The 17,988-nt window shown below is 37.6% G+C and overlaps 1 protein-coding gene across 1 annotated transcript in view; it reads left to right on the forward strand.

Moving 5' to 3' along the window:
- MAN2A1 (mannosidase alpha class 2A member 1) overlaps positions 1–17,988 on the forward strand; it is a 232,810-nt gene that overhangs the window by 211,810 nt on the left and 3,012 nt on the right. The window contains exons 20-21 of the mRNA XM_007529199.3: positions 2,617–2,811; positions 16,723–16,830. Coding sequence (XP_007529261.1) covers positions 2,617–2,811; positions 16,723–16,830 — 303 coding nt within the window. The remainder of the gene's footprint in view (positions 1–2,616; positions 2,812–16,722; positions 16,831–17,988) is intronic.

The raw sequence follows: 17,988 nt of genomic DNA on the forward strand, positions 1-17,988 counted from the left end.
CAGGGCTCAGGAAAATGATGATGTCAAGCTTAGTTCAGATTTAAGGTAAAATTCTTTAGTTAATTAACCAGTGGGATTTGGTAAACTTGAGATATATCAAGCAAGAGCCACAATTCATCTCACCCTTATTGTTTTCACAGGGAAATGTGGGGTCCAGTGAGACTTGAATTTCCAAATGTTTGGGATGAAAACAGAAGTTACCTGTTTTTGTTATTACTGTTGTAATAACAAACTGTTAGAATTTGGGTGGAGGGGGTTGGGGAGCACACCACCTTTTAATGCCACACAGATCTATCAAAAAGTCATGTGGGGAAATAAGGGAGGAAAAAGTCATCTGTAGACAGATTGGTCTACTGCTTCAGCTCTGCCGTAGGTATATTTGTCTCTAAATGTTGTAATTCACTATATTTTCTTTCATTCTCTCTTTTTCTTATCTTTTTACTATACCCTTCCATAGAATAGTCTTCTCTAATTTATTTATTTTATATTTCTTGTTAAATTAATAGGTTGTGTTCAACAAATACTTGTTAGATTTCCATCATATGTCAGGTCACTGAATAAACAAAGGAAACTTAGAAAAAAAAACTCTTCTGTCTTCTGTAGTTTTAATGTAGAGGAAATGGAAACCTTTGATGTTTAGAAATGAAACAACTCAGACTAGTTTAATGAAGCTCACCAAGGCACCAGGTGAGAAGTTCTGAATTGTGAAATAAGGAAATCAGTGAAGACAGTCACAACTTGAGCAACTCCTTTGGATCCAAATATGCTAGAAACTTTTCACTTTTCAGGCTGCAAGTAGAAATCTAGACTAGTACAGTCTGAAGCCTTTCAAACAACATGGAGCCAAATAATGTTTATATTAATATATTAGTGACTACAAGGCTGGGTGGTCACTGTGACATAATTTCATTTGGCAAGATTTTTCATTAAAATGTATTTGAGGGAGCCGAGCAATAGCACAAGGACTGGCATAAGGATCCCAGTTGGAGCCCCTGGCTCCCTGCCTTATAGGGGAGTTGCTTCACAAGCAGTGAAGCAGGTCTGCAGGTATCTGTCTTTCTCCCTCTCTGTCTTCCTCTCCTCTTTCCATTTCTCTCTGTCCTAACAACAGTGACATCAATAACAACAATAACAAGTACAACAGTTTAAAAAACAAGGGCAACAAAAGGGAAAATAAATAAATATTAAGAACAATGTATTTGAATATGGCTTTGTTTTTCTCTCTAAAACTCCTGGAAGGGTGCCATGGAACCTGGGTTCCACAGGGTGCTCTATCACTTCTGGAAGATTGGAAAGATTTCTGGAGTGACTATTCCTAACACAGGCCTGCTAAGCAGTATGCGGCTGAGTCCATGAAAATCTCCTAGGGAGATTTTTAAGCTAAATTCACATCCTAGGACCTCACTCCTAGAGGTTTCAGTTCTGTAAATTTGGGTTCAAACCCAGAGAGGTGTTCTTTGAAAGCTTAAGCCATTCTGCTATACAGTCAATTTTGAGAAACATTGAGAATCACATAAATGGATTTGGGTTTGGTGGAGTGGGAAAGATGCACATTAGTGTTAGTAAGATGTATATCACTAGAAAGTTCCCACCTACTCACTGAAGTGTGCAGAGTTTCCTTCAAGAGCACAGAATAAAGCCAAAAAAGGTTTTTCTGAATCTTTCTTGATCAGGAATGGCCTACAAGCCTCCCAAATCTGATAAGACAGGTATTTTCCTTTCTGTTGGAATCTTTATATTTTATTCACTCAAAATTGATATTGTCAGCAATCCTGACCTAGATTATGAAGTCCTTTGATCTTGGAGTACATTGAAAGTGTTTTGCTGAAAATATTCCCTCTCTATTCTTGTACTACAAGGTACATTGAATTTCAGTAATGTTGAAGAACATTATGTTAGATGCTTTATTTAATCTTTTTTTAAAAAAAGGAATGTGAAAGGTGACATTTTTTATACCTCTTTCAGACCTAATATTTTTTGTCAGTATCTTAATAGTGCAGTTTCCCTCTACAGCCTTTTCTTTTTCCCTCTTTTCATGGTCTGAATTCTAATGACAACTCCAGTTTGCTGCTGGCAAGACATTCGTCACTCTTTGCAAATACTCTGTGTTTGATGCTAGTCTGACATTCTGAATTTTAAGATCTGTATCTTCTATATCTCATTTTTTTCACATAGATATGTAGCCATTTTATTTTAACCCCATATTCAAAAGAAAATCAGAAGATATCAGTGAAATAAACATTTAAAAATGAAATACAAAATTAAATTTGCTCCAAATGTCACAGTAATCAAGACCCCTTTTATGTAAATTATACTGTCTTGTTAGAAGTTTCCTGTGTCTGTTTTTATACCTTTGGCATTACTGGTTAAGATTATATTGATTTATTTTTGCATGCCACTTGCTACATATATTTATATATTATATATTCCTAGCTGCTTTAGACCCATGTAATGTTTGAGTACTGACTGGTTTTTATAAAATGTAATAGTCAGGTGTTTTTTTTTTTATTTCTTTGTTTGTTTTTTCTGTTTAAACTCTAGTAATTCAATTGATGTGATGATAAATATATATATATATATATATATAACTCAAAAGCATTTGTGTTTTCTTGATAGGAAGAAGAAAAGAAGCCAGTTAGTTACCCTTCCCTCCTAAGCCACATGACTTCTTCTTTCCTGAACCATCCAGTGTTTTCAATGACAGAAAACATTCACGGGTCTTCCCTTCATCTTCTGGATGAATTCTCTCCACTAAGGTTCTCTTTGCCATGTGACATCCATCTGGTTAATCTGAGGACAATACAGTCAAAGGTACATTCCCAAATAGAGCTATAAAAAAATATTTTGTAGAGCAGATTTAGGATAAGGAAATGGGGGACAAAGAAAAACTACTGTAAGTTTTACTGTACTTTATGGAATGATTAAAAGGGTTCACCTCTAGGCAAAGTCATTATACCTTTCTTTTTACTGTTACTATATAGTTGAGAGCATTTCCCATTAGTAATTTATTCTCAGAAATACGCTGTATGGTTTACAGGTCAGGGAATAGGATTGTCATTGTGCAGATAAGGAAACTAAAGCTGGCCTCCGGTCACATAATTAGTCAGGAGAACAAGGCCCTCAGATCAGCATTTTGGCATTTTATATTTCACCTTATTAGCCACTGTTTCTCAGGAACTAGAGAAATAAAAAACATATGGCTTAATTATTTCTGTTGACTTTGTACAATTGTATCTTTCTCTTGAAAGTCATCACAACTCATCCTTTGCCTTGAGAAACCAATGATGTAGGAGAACTAGATGTTAGATCAAGACAAAGAAGGGTTTATTAGATATAGAATTTTAATTTTCTAAGACTACTTTGGTGCACATATATATCTACTTTTAAAGTTATATTGCACTAGAAAAGAATAAAAATTGCACATTTTACTTGATTTTAAGTTCTTTAGAGATATTTTGATATTACAGATTAATATATAGTTAGCTGGAAATATTAAATGGTTATGAATCTGTGGGGAATATCTTTTTTTTTTTTTTGCCTCCAGGATTATTGCTGGGACTCGGTGCCTGCACCACAAATCCACTGTTCCTGGAGGCTTTATTGTTGTTTTATCGTTGTTGTGGTTATTGTTGTTATTGATCCCGTTGTTGTTTAATAGGACAGAGAGAAATGGAGAGAGGGGAGAGAAAGATAGATACCTGCAGACCTACTTCACCACCTGTGAAGCGACTGCCCTGCAGGTGGGGAGCCGGGGGCTCGAACCAAGATCCATATGCCGGTCCTTTTGCTTTGTGCTATGTGTGCTTAACCCACTGGGCTACCGCCCAGCCCCCAGGAATAACTAATAATAATTGTCTGAGTAAAGAAAAAAAAAAAAGGTCTGAGTATTTAAAGAGAAAGCTCATGCTTGAAGACAGTGTAAGAGGAGAAATGTATTTGGTTTAAGCGCAGAAATCAAAAGCAAACCAAATATCAAATAAATTCCTACAAATTTGGGGATATAAAACTTTTCAAGTTATATATCCAAGATAAGGAATGTGTGCCTCTGTAAAAAAATATATATGTATATATATTTATATAATAATATGTAATATATATTGCCTAAGGGTGATTCCGAGTTGCTCCTGGGACTATCTAGAAAGAAGAGCTCTGTGAGGAACTGGAGATGTGAGTTTGAGCCAAGGAAGGAGGTTGGGATTTCTGAGACATTTTGACGTGGGTGGAGTTAAAATCCTAGAGATGAGAACAGAATTCAAAAGGGCCAAGGGAATGAAAAGCAGTGATGACCTAGTTCTATGGTCACTCCTGAGGTGGGAGGAAAGGGATAGCCTTTTGAGAAGACTTAGTTTTTCTGCTTTGGCCCTGGACTAGCAATGTGAACTCTGTCAAGTCAATTAGCTGTCTAAAAACAGGGGACATGAAAACCAGCTCGTACTTTGCAGAGCTGTTATAAGGATAAAATGGGACCTGGTACCTGAAAGTGCTTCAGAAAGTGTGTGCTGTTTTCTTCTTTTTAAAATACGATTCTGTAAATTGTGATATGCCTATGAGGGAGAATTCTAGCACTGAAGGACACAGAAGGGTTTATCAGTTCTGTAAAGCATTATAAGTGTCTGTTTTGGATTTAATCATGGGCTTTGAAGAAATAAAAATGTGTCCCATAAATATAAATATGGGCTTGTAGTGATGAATACAAGCAAATACTAGAGACCTTTGTGTATGTCAGTATGTGTCAGAAGACTCATTTGATAATGAGTGATTTTTCTTACCTTATACTCTTCCTATGAAGATCATGCCTCTTGACATGAAGGTGACTTGATTCAAGAGTTCCAGTGGTACATGGTGACTACAGTTCTTTAGCGTCCCTTCTGGATGACTTCTTCCCAAAATTTTTTGAAAATGATTATTTTCTGAAAACAACTGCAGCTAGCTAGTACTACTGATTTACTAGCCTTTACCATCCAAGCCTGACACTTGTTTTGCAGATCTTTTTTTTTTTCCAGAGAGCAGACACTGGAACAGCTTTCTAATTTTTCTTTTATTTTTTTTCTTCCTCCCTTTTTTTTTTTTGTTTGTTTGCCTCCAGGGTTTTTGCTGGGGCTGGGATGACTGCCAGCACTACAAATCTACTGCTCCTGGTGGTCAGTTTTTCTTTCTTTTTTTTTTTTTTCTTTTCCATTTTTCTTTTCCTTCTATTGTACTTTAGAAGGCAGAGGGAAAATGAGAGGGAAGATAAAAGGAGAGAGATAAAAGACAGACACCAGACCTGCCTCACCATTTGTGATGCAAACCCCCCTGCAGGTGGGGAACAGGGGCTCAAACCTGGGTCCTTGTGCACAGTAACCTGTGCACTTAACCAGGTGCTACGGCCCAGGTCTTTTTCTACACTTTTCATAGTATACATCAGTCCTTTTCCTTCTTCCTGCTGCTAGTTCTCTTCCTGTTTAATAAAGCTAACCACTTCTTGGATTAAAATCCCACTGCCTTCGTTTCAGACCCTCTGCATTCTACCTCTGTTCACTTCCCACCTGGCATCCCTTTGCTCTTTGCCTTTGAACAGGTGCACCACCTTTACTGCCTGTGACTGAGGGTGTGCTTACTTAGCAACCACTTAGCAAATGGCACTGGTACCAGATAGGCCTGCTTTAGGTTGATGATGAGAAACAGATGAAATAGTGCTGCAGCAACCCTTAGGACTTAGAAATGCTGAGTGAACATGTCTTTATCTTGATAATGCTTTACAGTGTCAACTCAAGTGCAGTTTAGGGCTTCAACAGAGGATAGAGAGAGCAATTTCACTATGTCTAGATTTGACCAGGAAGAATAAAAACCCAGATATTGATGCCTAGGATATAGCTACCATGCTGATTCCTGATCATATCTAAATATCTGGGCTATTTTTTTATTATATCAATGAACTAGTGTTTCATTAACTTTTGACTCTTAGCACATATATCTAATGATTATTTTAAAGTTGTTTAGTAGTCTAAGGGGATTGATTGGTCCATTTAAAATCTCTTTAAAGAATTGCTCTCTTGGGGGTTGGGTGGTGGCATAGCCTGTTAAGCATACATAGTACTATGTGCAAGGACCTAGGCTCCAGCCCCTAATCCCCACCTGTGGGGGAGGGATGCTTCACAAGGGGTGAAGCAGGTCTGCAGGTGTCTTATCTTTCTATTTCCCTATGTCTCCCTCCCTTCTCAATTTCTCTCTACCTATTGAAAAAAATTGCTATCTATCTGATTACTAACTAGAGAAAGATAATCACTAAGAAGTTGATTTAGGTACTGATTCAATGAAAGCTTGGCATTTAGGTTTCAAGTATAATTCTATATCAAGTATAATTCTATATCATACTATAAGAAAGACAAAAAAGAAAAAAATAATTCCAGAAGTCAGACCTAAACATTTTAGATTTTGTTCCTGTTTTTTTATGCTAGCATCTCTCAGCATACGTTAATCAGTTTTCCACTTGAAGATTACAGTTTGTTTTTTCCACTGAAACAATGTCGCCTGGGTGGCACACCAGATAGAGTATGTATGTTACAGTGTGTAAGGACTGGAGTTTAAGCACCCATTCCCCAACTGCAGGAGAGGAAGCTTCACAAGTGGTGAAGCAGTGCTACATCTTCTGTCTGCCTTTCTCTCTCTCTTTCTCTCTTTCTCCCCCTCCCCACCATCCCCCTCTATCTCCTCCTTCCCTCTCAATTTCTTTGTCTCTAGCCTAAACAAATAAAAAAACATTATCAGCAAAGGGGTTAGATTCCAAACAAGATCAGACATCTAAGTAAGCATTTTCCTAAATCCTATCTTATTTTCAGAGCATGTTTTTAAGAAACACCTGTTGTAAGTGTCACATCTTCTTTCCTACCTGACGTCCTTCATCAGTGTGAAGGGTGCTATTCACCCCACCTCCACCTGCCTCTCTCCTCCCAGGCCACTGTATTAATGTTTCTCAGTTCTAAACCCCAGCTGGTCTTCCTGACTCTTTATGGTGAAAGAAGTCATGAGTTCAATCAACAGTGCAAGTGGCAAGGTGTTAACTGAATGTATCCTAACCCATTGAAGTGGTTCAACATTTCTGTCTTCCAGTCCTATCTCAGATTCATAGTACCTACCTAAGTCCATCACAGAAATTTCCATTTCCAAGATTCTGATTTTGTAGGTCTGAAGTAGAGCATATAAAGTTAGTAACATTTGAAACTCTCCACATAGTTCTAGAAATAGAAATAACTCCATTTATTAAGTTGGGAAAGTAAGGCTTAGAAAAATTGAACAGGGGAGTCTGGCAGTAGCACAGTGAGTTAAGCATATGTGGCGCAAAGAGCAAGGACCGGCATAAGGATCCCGGTTCGAGCCCCCTGGCTCCCCACCTGCAGAGGAGTCCCTTCACAGGTGGTGAAGCAGGTCTGCAGATGTCTATATTTCTCTGCCCCTCTCTTGTCTTCCCTTCCTCTCTCCATTTCTCTGTCCTAACTAAATGACAATATCAATTACAACAGCAATAATAACTATAACAATAAAAAAAACAAGGGCAACAAAAAGGGAAAATAAATATTTTTTAAAAAAGAAAAATTGAACAGTTGAAATAAAATTATTCAACAGTTAATGACAATTTGACTACAGATTTTCTGAATCCGAATGCTTTACATGGTTTCAGAAGTTAGTAATTGACATTTTAAAAGTTATTAGATCTGTTTTCAGTATCCTAAGTTTTAAAAAAAATGTTGTAAGTAGATTAATCTATTTTTGTCAGTGGTTTGTTTTGCTTATTTGGTTTGTTTTGATATGTTGTAGTTTCACCAGGGCAGGAGGGCTTTTACAAATAGAGAGATACAGAAGGAGAACAGTGTGGGGGAAGTGTGGGGGGCAGGGTGACTTAGAGCAACCTGTATGGCAAAGTAGGGCCTTGCCACGTGACCTATCTTGGAAGTCTAGTTAATATATGTTATGTAAGAATATCTTTCTACTTTACATCTGGTTCTCCTTTTTTTTTTTTTTGGGGGGGGGTGTTTGTCATGTATTTGTATTCACATAAAGAGGGAAGCAAAACTCATTTAAAACTCACTTCCCGGGAGTCAGGTGGTAGTGCAGCGGGTTAAGCACAGGTGGCGCAAAGCATATGTGGACCAGCATAAGGATCCTGCTTCGAGCCCCTGGCTCTTCACCTGCAAGGAATCGCTTCACAAGCGGTGAAACAGGTCTGCAGGTGTCTGTCTTTCTATCCCCTCTCTGTCTTCCCCCTCTTCTCTCCATTTCTCTATGTCCTATCCAACAATGACGACAACAGTAATAATGACAACAATAAAACAACAAGAGCAACAAAAGGGAATGAATAAATATAAAAAAAAAAACCTCCCAACATGCTGCAACCTACACATTTTAGTAGCCTCTTTCTAGGGATTTAACAATCACCCTCCTACTTTGCACACCCAGCCTTAAATTCCTTTATGACCCTCCTTTTCTGCATTGCCAAGAGGTTAAAATATTACAAAGAAACTTTTCTAAAGACTTGTAAACTGGGGACTGGGCAGGTGGTGGTGTACCTGGTTAAGTGCACACATTATGATGCACCGGGTCTTGGGTTCAAGCCCCCTAGTTCCCACCTGCAGGGGGAAAGCTTCATGGGGTGGGGGGCGGGGAAACACAGGACTGCAGGTGTCTTTCTGTCTAAATATTTGTAGACTTGGTAATAAACAAGCACTCAAGTGCACTTGATGGTGAAGCCACACCATTGGGTGAGTAAAGGAAGCGACTTCTCGGTTAGAAAAATGTCTGGGGAGCTCCAGTGGCGCAGTCGGTTAGTGTGCGGTATTTATACATGCAATACTCTGGGAGATGTATTGCAGCTTAAGTTCTATAAGCTCAAATTAAAGGTGCAGCCTGGCAGGCTGGCTTTCTAGGGAGAAAGAGGACCTTGATTAAGTTATTCAGGAAGGTTCCACAAAACCATTCTGCCTTGATGTTGTGAACACTGATATTTCAGCTGTCTCTTTTTTAGCTCTCTTCTACTGCTTTTCGCATACATACAAATGTTTATTTTTAGCTCTATGTTGTATTTTCAAATTTTCACATTTGTGTAAATAAAATAGTTTCAATTTAAATGGATATATAATTGGTTAATTTTTTTTTTAATTCTGGAATAAGAGAACCTTAGCTTAGGGAGTCGGGCAATAGCTCAGCGGGTTAAGCGTAGGTGGCACAAAGCGCAAGGACCAGCATAAAGATCCTGGTTCAAGCCCCCAGCACCCCACCTGCAGGGGAGTCACTTCACAAATGGTGAAGCAGGTCTGCATGTTACTATCTTTCTCTCCCCCTCTCTGTCTTCTCTTCCTCTCTCTATTTCTCTCTGTCCTATCCAACAACAATGACAACAATAATAACTACAACAATAAAATAAGGGCAACAAAAAGGAATAAATATTTTTTTTAAAAAAAAAAAGAAACAGCTTAGATATGTCTTCTTCTATAAGTTACTTAATCCACATAAGCCTTCATTTTCTGTTGTTTGTAAAACTGGAATTTAATTCATAGGATTGTTGTTAGGACTGAATAGGATAGTACAAGTAAAGAATTTCTTGGCATAGTTTCTATGTATAAGAAAGTTTGTGTAAGCCAACTTGATAATAATCTTAGTTTCCACACACATTGATTCTGTACCTATAAATTCCTACAGGCTGGTGATCTTATCTTTATGATCTTTATGATCTTACCCTTTTGCTGAAGCATGAGAAAGCTAAATGCCTTCGCAGATAAATGTCTTAATTCATTTAAATTTTTTTATCTGTATCTACAATACATTCTATTTAACGCTTGATTCTCTACACACAGTTTTTTCCCCAGTGGAGCCTTGTCCACACACATAGTTTCACTATCTGGCCATATTTTGCATTCAGGTAGACAGGAAGGAAAAGACAGAGAGACAGGAAGAGAAGGACAGAGGGAGACACCACAGCACTGGAGCATCCTTCAATGCCTCAACACCCTCCACACAGCAACAGAATGCTAAGACTGGGACTTGGGCCATATGGATGACAAGACATGTGCCCTACCCAGTGAACTAGCTTTCTGGATCTTTACAAAATTAATTTTTTAAAGATTTTATTTATTCATGAGGGAAAGATAGAGAGAGAGAACACACCAGACATCACTCTGGTACATGTGCTGCCAGAGATTGAACTCAGGACCTCATTCTTTTTTTTTTTAAAGATTTTATTTATTTTATTAATGAGAAAGATGAGAGAGAGAGAGAGAGACAAACATCACTCTGGGTGCTGGCGGGGATTGGACTCAGGACCTCATGCTTGAGAGTCTAGTTTTCTAACCAGTGCGCCACCTCCCGGACCACATGGACCTCATTCTTGAGAATCCAATGCTTCATACACTGCGCCACCTCCCGGACCACAGGCTCTTTACAAAATTTATTTTGATGTACTTCACTGTTTCTTGCAAGTAGTTAATCATTTCAATGTCAGCACCACTTATTGAATGAGATATTTTTCCACTCACTTGTTTACACCTCACCCTTCTTTTCCTGTGAAAAGCAGTGTAAAGTTTTTACTTTATTTTGCCTTTCTTATAAGAAATGATTGGTGCTTTATTGATCTCCCAGGCTTTTGGAAAGATGAAAATTATGGCAAAAAAAAAAAAGTCCCTTTGCTGTACATATCTAAGAACAACTATTCATTCACTTTCCTTTCCTATCTGTCATGTTACCTTATTGATCAAAACAGAATTAACTGTTATTGGACATTTTAATGAGTACCCTAGAAAAATGATTTTCTACTAGTTATTTCCTGTTTCAGGACTTAAAACCAGTAAGTAATTTTCTAGCCTTTCCAACTGTCATAGAGTGCACTAAAAATTGAGTGTTAGACATTTTTAAGGAATCTTAGTAGGTTGGCAACATAGTCCTACCAGCTACTTAGTCATAATGCAATCTGTGTTCACCACAGACTTCCTATGGGGAAGTTAAGTTTACAGCCTTCTTGGAGAAGCTAACCTTAGTCATAGCCCCTCTCTGCTTTGGAAAAACAGTGTGTGCATTTATGTTTTCAAATTTTCAGAAGTTTACTGATATATATGTCATGCTTTATTAATTAGCAGATCAGAATTTTGGTGTGGGGAAAGAATAACTCAGCTTTTATGATTGTTTTCTCATCCTCTTAGGTAGAAGAATGTGTGTCTTTCTTAGGAGAGACTGTCATGTGTGTAATTTTCAGAGTGATCTTAAGCCTTGTTTAAAATGGGATTTTCAGTCTGTTTAAAATGAAGTGTTCCAGGTTCAAACCCTTCCCCAGCACCATCAAATAGCCGAAGATGAGCTAAACTGCTCAAATTAAAAAAAAAAAAAAATGGATGGCTGTGTTAGGTAGATTGTAGATGTATAGAAACTACAATTTCAAAACCTTACTGCCTGAGTCAGTATACATTTCAAAATATTATAGTTGACTTTGCTGGGATCTTGAATTAAGTATTTTCATTTCAAACACTAAGGTGATCTTTAGTTTATAACATTTTCTTATTTATATTACATGAAGATCAGTTCTCTTCTTGCCCCCGTCTTAGTTGGTATCTACACTGATCCTTAACTAGAGCAAAAGTAACAAACCTGTTAAAAGCAGAGACTTTGGAGTCAAAATGCCTAGTTGAGTATATTCTCTCCACTTCCTGGCTGAGTGTGTTAAAACAGATCTCACTTAATTCTCTTAGTCCCAGTTCCCTCATTAGTAACATGGCATTGTTAAGAGTACCCACCATAGAGATGCTTGAAGATTAAGTGAGTTAATGTTTGTAAAACATTTAGAACAGCATCTGGCCCACAGTAAGCACCTACTGCTTAATGATTAAAGGTTCTCAACTGTGATAGTCCCACGATAAGTAAGCACTTGTGATGACTACTTCTAATGGCATAAAAATGACCACCCACTTTTTCATGTTTGAAGAAGGTTGAAGCTTACTGTCAAAAATCTTCGGGTCACTTTGACTTGTATTTCTCAATAGACTTTACAGTTTCTTCCTCAAGTTTTTCAAAACAGTATACTTAACATTGTTTCTGTGCACAACCTTATGCTAAATCCTTTATTTAGCACTCAGAAAAGGTGAGACATATTTGTAACTCAGCTGATGAAAGATGAAATCTTTCTTTTCTATTACTTTTCTTTTACTTAGAGATAATAGGTAAATTTCTTGGACACACAGTCATTAAATGATGGTGCATGTTTGACTCCAGAGCCCTCTTCAGAACATTACACTGCCTCTTGCAAAAGTTCAAAGGCGAACAATAGGGTCTCAGAGCTCACCAGGTGGGACATGTGTCTTTTCATACACACAGCCCAGGTTTGAGCCCCAGTGCCACAAAGACTTGTTTTCACACTCTGGGAAGCTACACTGCTGTGGTGTCTGTCTCTGTTTCAGTGAAGAAGTTAACCTGGGTCAACTCTACCAACCAAAAAAAAAAAAAAATGGGAGCATTGTTTCTGAAAATGTTGGGGAATACACTAATTTTAACATTCTAAATTTTTTTTATTATCTTTATTTATTGGATAGAGACAGCCAGAAATCAAGAAGGTAGGAAGTGATAGGGAGAGAGACAGAGAGACACCTGCAGCCCTGCTTCACCACTCGCAAAGCTTTCCTCCTACAGGTGGGGACTGGGGGCTTGAACCTGGGACCTTGCACACTGTAATAGGTACACTCAACCAGGTACACCACCACCTGGCCCCTAATTTTAACTTTTTTTTATCTTGTCTGCAAAATAATAGAATACCTGCAGAAGGACGTACCAATCACTAGTAGGGAAATATTGTGACTGACTAATATCAGGTTGTTAGTGATAATTACTATTGGGGTATGAATGGCAATGCTTTGTGATAGAGATATTCCTGCCCCTCATAACACAGTAACACAGTCTTGTGTCTCACCTCCACTACTTCAGATGTTTTTGTTAGATAAAATGTGTTAATTCATGAAAGCTTTTTTTTTTTCCATGAAAGCATTCTGCACAAGGTCTGGCACACAACAAGTGCTCAGTAAGAGCTAGCTCAAGCTACTTTTTACTGTCACTGAGATTAGCACATGATACACATGAGCATGTCAGCATTCTCACCTACTTGCTGAACTTTTAGAAGTTGAGGGATATGCTCAAAGGCATATAATTCAAGCCTCCTTTAACTCTTTTAAAAGAAGTATTGGTGATTGAAGATGTTGGACACAACTAGCAGATTTCAGGGCTATATTCGTACTCCACTTGCTGCATGTAAGTCACCACACTTCCCACCATTTCCTGTGTCCCCACCACCCACTCCCCCCATAGCCATCATAGTTCTCACAGGGTATAAGAAATAGTCTAGATAAAAAGAGATCGAGATACAGATATAATTATGTATTTTTTTTGCAAATGCATTTGCTTTAGTTCTCTATATTCCATATGTGAGACAACCATTTGGTAGTTGTCCATGACTTCCTCCTGTAAGCCAAATCCTCTGTCCCATGCTCTGCCCAATTGATGAAGATGCCCCAGGAGCCTCACCTAGCCTAGAAGCTCTGCATTGGTTTATCTTTTAAAATAAGTTCTGTGATAGGTTTGGCCTGTGTGGTTTTAGAATCCCTCAACTCCTTGCTGCAGGAATTCAGGCTATTATGGTCTGAACTGTTTTTACAGGGATCCTTAGTTTGAAACTCACCTAACTTTGGTGATTTTGGTACAACTTTCAATTTGTAAATTTTCTTCCCCACACCCTCCCCATCTTCTCTGAGGTCCTGATATCGCTAATGCATTAATGAATGTAAAAACAGGACGTTCAGAAATCTGTTTACTCTCCTAGAGCATGATTGTGACTACTTGAGGGTGTCTGTTTTCCTTACATGCATATTCAACTTAAGTTCACAGTTTCTCTACTTTGAAAAACAGTTTTTCTGGAAATAAAATGTCTAGATAGACTTTGAAATTGAAAAACTGCTGCTTTGCCTCAGGTATTTTTGCTTGAAAACTGATACTTTCATGAATATTTAATTTTTAAAAACTTAGACAAGGTTATTGCTATTTCAGCTGGTATTCTAGTCCTCGCAAACATGTTGCACTTTTAGAGAAAGTGGAAATTACCATTACTGAAAATTAATTTTTATAGTTTTGGCCTCCACTTTTGTATACCATCTATTTAAATATTTTATAGAATTCTGTGGCAGAATTCCAAAGTGGTTTCCCTTCCCACTTTTTTATTACCTTTAATCTATTAAAGGTCTTATTCATCATTCCAAGAGCAAATGCACTGGCGGAATTTTAGCAATACCTGCTATCAAGTTGGTTTGTAAAAATGGTCTACTGAGTTGACATGGCCAGTTGCCTTAGTTTAATTATGATAAGTGCTTTTAAAATAGTATCATTAGGGAGTCAGGCGGTAGCGCAGCGGGTTAAGCGCAGGTGGCGCAAAGTGCAAGGACGGGCATAAGGATCCCGGTTCGAGCCTCCGGCTCCCCTCCTGCAGGGGAGTCAATTCACAGGCTGTGAGGCAGGTCTGCGAGTGTCTATCTTTCTTTCCCCCTCTTTATCTTCCCCTCCTCTCTCCATTTCTCTCTGTCCTATACAACAACAACAATAGTAACTGCAACAGTAAAAAACAAGGGCAACAAAAGGTAATAAATATAAAAAAGACTATAAAAATAGTATCATTAATAGTACAATCAGGGAAGTCTGTATTGGTACTTTTTTGTGACTTTTATCTTTAACTGTAGACATATTAATTAGGAGGTTTTCAGATTTCCTAGCTATAAAGGACAATTTATAAAGAACAACTTAAGAGTACTGTTTGATCTACAGCTATTATTTTAAAAAGTTAAGAATACTTAATTGATGGAATATATATATATATATATATATATATATATATATATATATATATATATGACAGAAATAAAAGCTGATGTATACTACAGACTTCTTGTGGTCCAAGCATTGTGTTAAATCTACATTAGGCTACTTCATTTCATTTCCATTTTATGGTAAAGGAAACCCCACTCTTACTAAAATTAGCAGTTAGTAGAAATTAGAACGAAGAACCAAATCTCAGTCTCTCTGACTCATCCAAGATTCTGAAACACTAATTTCCATATTCTGCAATAGTTCTTTCTTTTCAACAAATAAATTACCATACATATTGTCAGTGACTTAACCTATACAATGGCTCCATGAAGGAAACAGACATGCATTACTGTATGTTTAACAGACAAGAAAATAGTTGCCTAAGGAAGAGTAAATGACTATTCCAGGACTTTGCTGCTAAAATGTGATAATGATTTGTGTTATTTTTTCTGAAGAACTAAATGGTGGATTTCATGTACTATTTTAAAACAAAATTATCAGGAATCTTTGTCATATGATTTAAGCTTGCTATAAGTATCATGTTGTCCTATGATGACTCAGATTTGCTTAAGTGACTGTTTTCTCTTCCCTCGAACAAAATCTTAACAGTAGCACAAAAATATCAGTGTGAAATGCTATAAAACAGGTTATTCTGGCCAAGAATCTGAGGTGAGGACAGCTTTAAATTGTTCAGGCACATTAAAATCAAATCAGTGGTGGGAATTCTGGCAGCTATTCAGAAAATATATCTCCACAGCACATTAAAAAATTATGTCCCATAGTGAGGATGACCCAGAACTTACAGTTACATCTTTGGCCACAGAAAAGAAAAAGAGATAATTTTTTACTTTTTGTTTTCTTTATTGGGGGATTAATGCTTTACATTTGACAGTGAATACAGTAGTTTGCACATGCATAACATTTCTCAGTTTTCCACATAACAATACAACCCCCATTGGGTTCTCTAAAAGAGATAATTTTCATTACAATTTAAGTTCGTCGAGCAGCACAGGACTCTTGTCTGAACAGATGTGTGTTTATTGTCTGATAATTTTAATGATCTTTTATCATAAACATCTTCCCATGTTAAGAAAGACAAAACTTACTAAAAATAATTGTAGTGTAAAATAGCCAAAGACCTGAACTGCTCATGCCATCATTACTTAAATGGATGCAAAACAAAATTTGTTACACAAAGTATATACTGATGCTGTAGCTGACTTGTCATACCTGTATTTTTAACTACACACACAAAAAGAAACTTCTGTAATGTAATTTAAGTGATATATCAAACATAAATATGGTTAACCTAGCAAGTTAAAAGCATAACTAGTGCAGTTAATGTCTACTGTATAAAAATAATGAAACATTACATTAAAGACTAAAAACGGCAGTGTCATTAACAAAAATTAATGTTCAGTAAAAGTGCATATTTCAGTTTTAAAGTGGGTAATACCTCATGCAGTGACCAAATAAGAACTAAATTTGCATAGTTTAGTCAGCCAGTGTACATGTTAAAAATAAAATGAAATTATTTATTTCAAGAAACTTATAAAACGGTAGGTAGATTGTGGACAAAAGGAAATACAGGTGCTCAGGAGGTGTGGCGACAACAAGGGCAATAGGTGGCTTCACAGGGTGTCTCCTGACTCCTTGTGGTAAGGAGTGGGATATATATATATATTAGGGCGAAGGTACAGTGAATGTGGAGCGAGAGAGGGAATGAATGTACTGACTTCATTGCTAAGCAAAAAAACTGATTTGGTGGTGTAGGGATTCTGACATCAAGTCAGTGGAGTATGTAATTATGACAATATATGCCTTAATGTCACTGGGATCAGCTGGTTTTCTGCTCATTTGCAGGATGGCAAACATTCTGATGAGGCAGCCTTGATCCTCCACAGGAAAGGGTTTGATTGCCGCTTCTCCAGCAGAGACACAGGGCTGTTCTGTTCCACATCCCAGGGGAAGGTGAGCTTATGGGCTTTGAAAGCCTTTCTGCGAATGATCCTGACCATAAGATGTGTCTCATTGTCTCTCTCGCCCCTCAGTTGTGAATTAGTTCATCTTTCCCTCCTAAGATAGCACTTTCTCAGCCTTCAGTCTTCTCTACCTTATTGACATCAAATACACGGCTAACACACAAATATTTAGACAGTGCTCTTTCGTTGATTTGTGGGCCTCCCATTGCCGACCTCCAAAGTGTCTACCCCTTCCAGTTCCCTCCTTCCCTGAACAAGCTAGTGTATGATCTAGTTTGGTGACCGAAAACCCAGTCCTACAGGGGCCAAGACAAGTTACTTGGTTATTATAAAATAACCAAAGTGAGGAGAGGGTGACCAATAGAATGATTCGATCTGACCCCCTCTCCCCACCCAGGCTGCTCTACTTCCTCCAAAAAGCTATTACCCTCTGGTGAAATGTAGATCTCGATCTTTCTATTAAGCCAGATTTGCAAATAAGTTCACACTACAAGTCAAGAAATTCCTGCTTAATTACTACTCATTTTATTTCTCTTTAAGTTAGTGTTGCTGGTAGTTCTACCAGCCCTCTCTTTGGAAGGAAGACAACTACCGGTTTTGACACAAAGAGAGGTATTGGCTAACCTTGGTCATCTCCAAAACCTTAGAGACAAGCTGGAGACCAGATGCAAGTAATTCAGTCCCAACTCTGCAAATTAGCTTGCACATAAGATCTAAAAAAAAAAGAAAATGGGATAGGGCATGGAGGTAGCTAAGACTACTTAGAGATATATAAGCTTCAGTTTGGTTTTAACTCACACTTCATGGAAGTTGGTACTGAAATAACACTGATCTCTTTGTTGTGTTATTGCAAGCTTACTATTGATCATCGGGTGTGTGTATATATAGGTAGGAACATTTGTAGTGAGATACCTAGGCACTGAGTCTTAAAGAGACTTTGCATCCCAGGGAGACATACTAGTATAGTCTAGCAAGAGTAATGGTATTGTTTTTCTATACAACCTCCTCCTCCTCCTGTAAATGGAAATCACCTGTATCTTGGCTCTGATGGAACAAGGAAAGGAAAAAAAAGGTGGAAAACCACCATTAGGTAAGTGTTGGCAAAAAAAAAAAAAAAAGAAAAGAAATGTATCTTCTTAAGTGTTAG

The sequence above is a fragment of the Erinaceus europaeus genome, chromosome 11, assembly GCF_950295315.1.
Source record: "Erinaceus europaeus chromosome 11, mEriEur2.1, whole genome shotgun sequence".
In the NCBI taxonomy this organism is placed as follows: Eukaryota; Metazoa; Chordata; class Mammalia; order Eulipotyphla; family Erinaceidae; genus Erinaceus; species Erinaceus europaeus.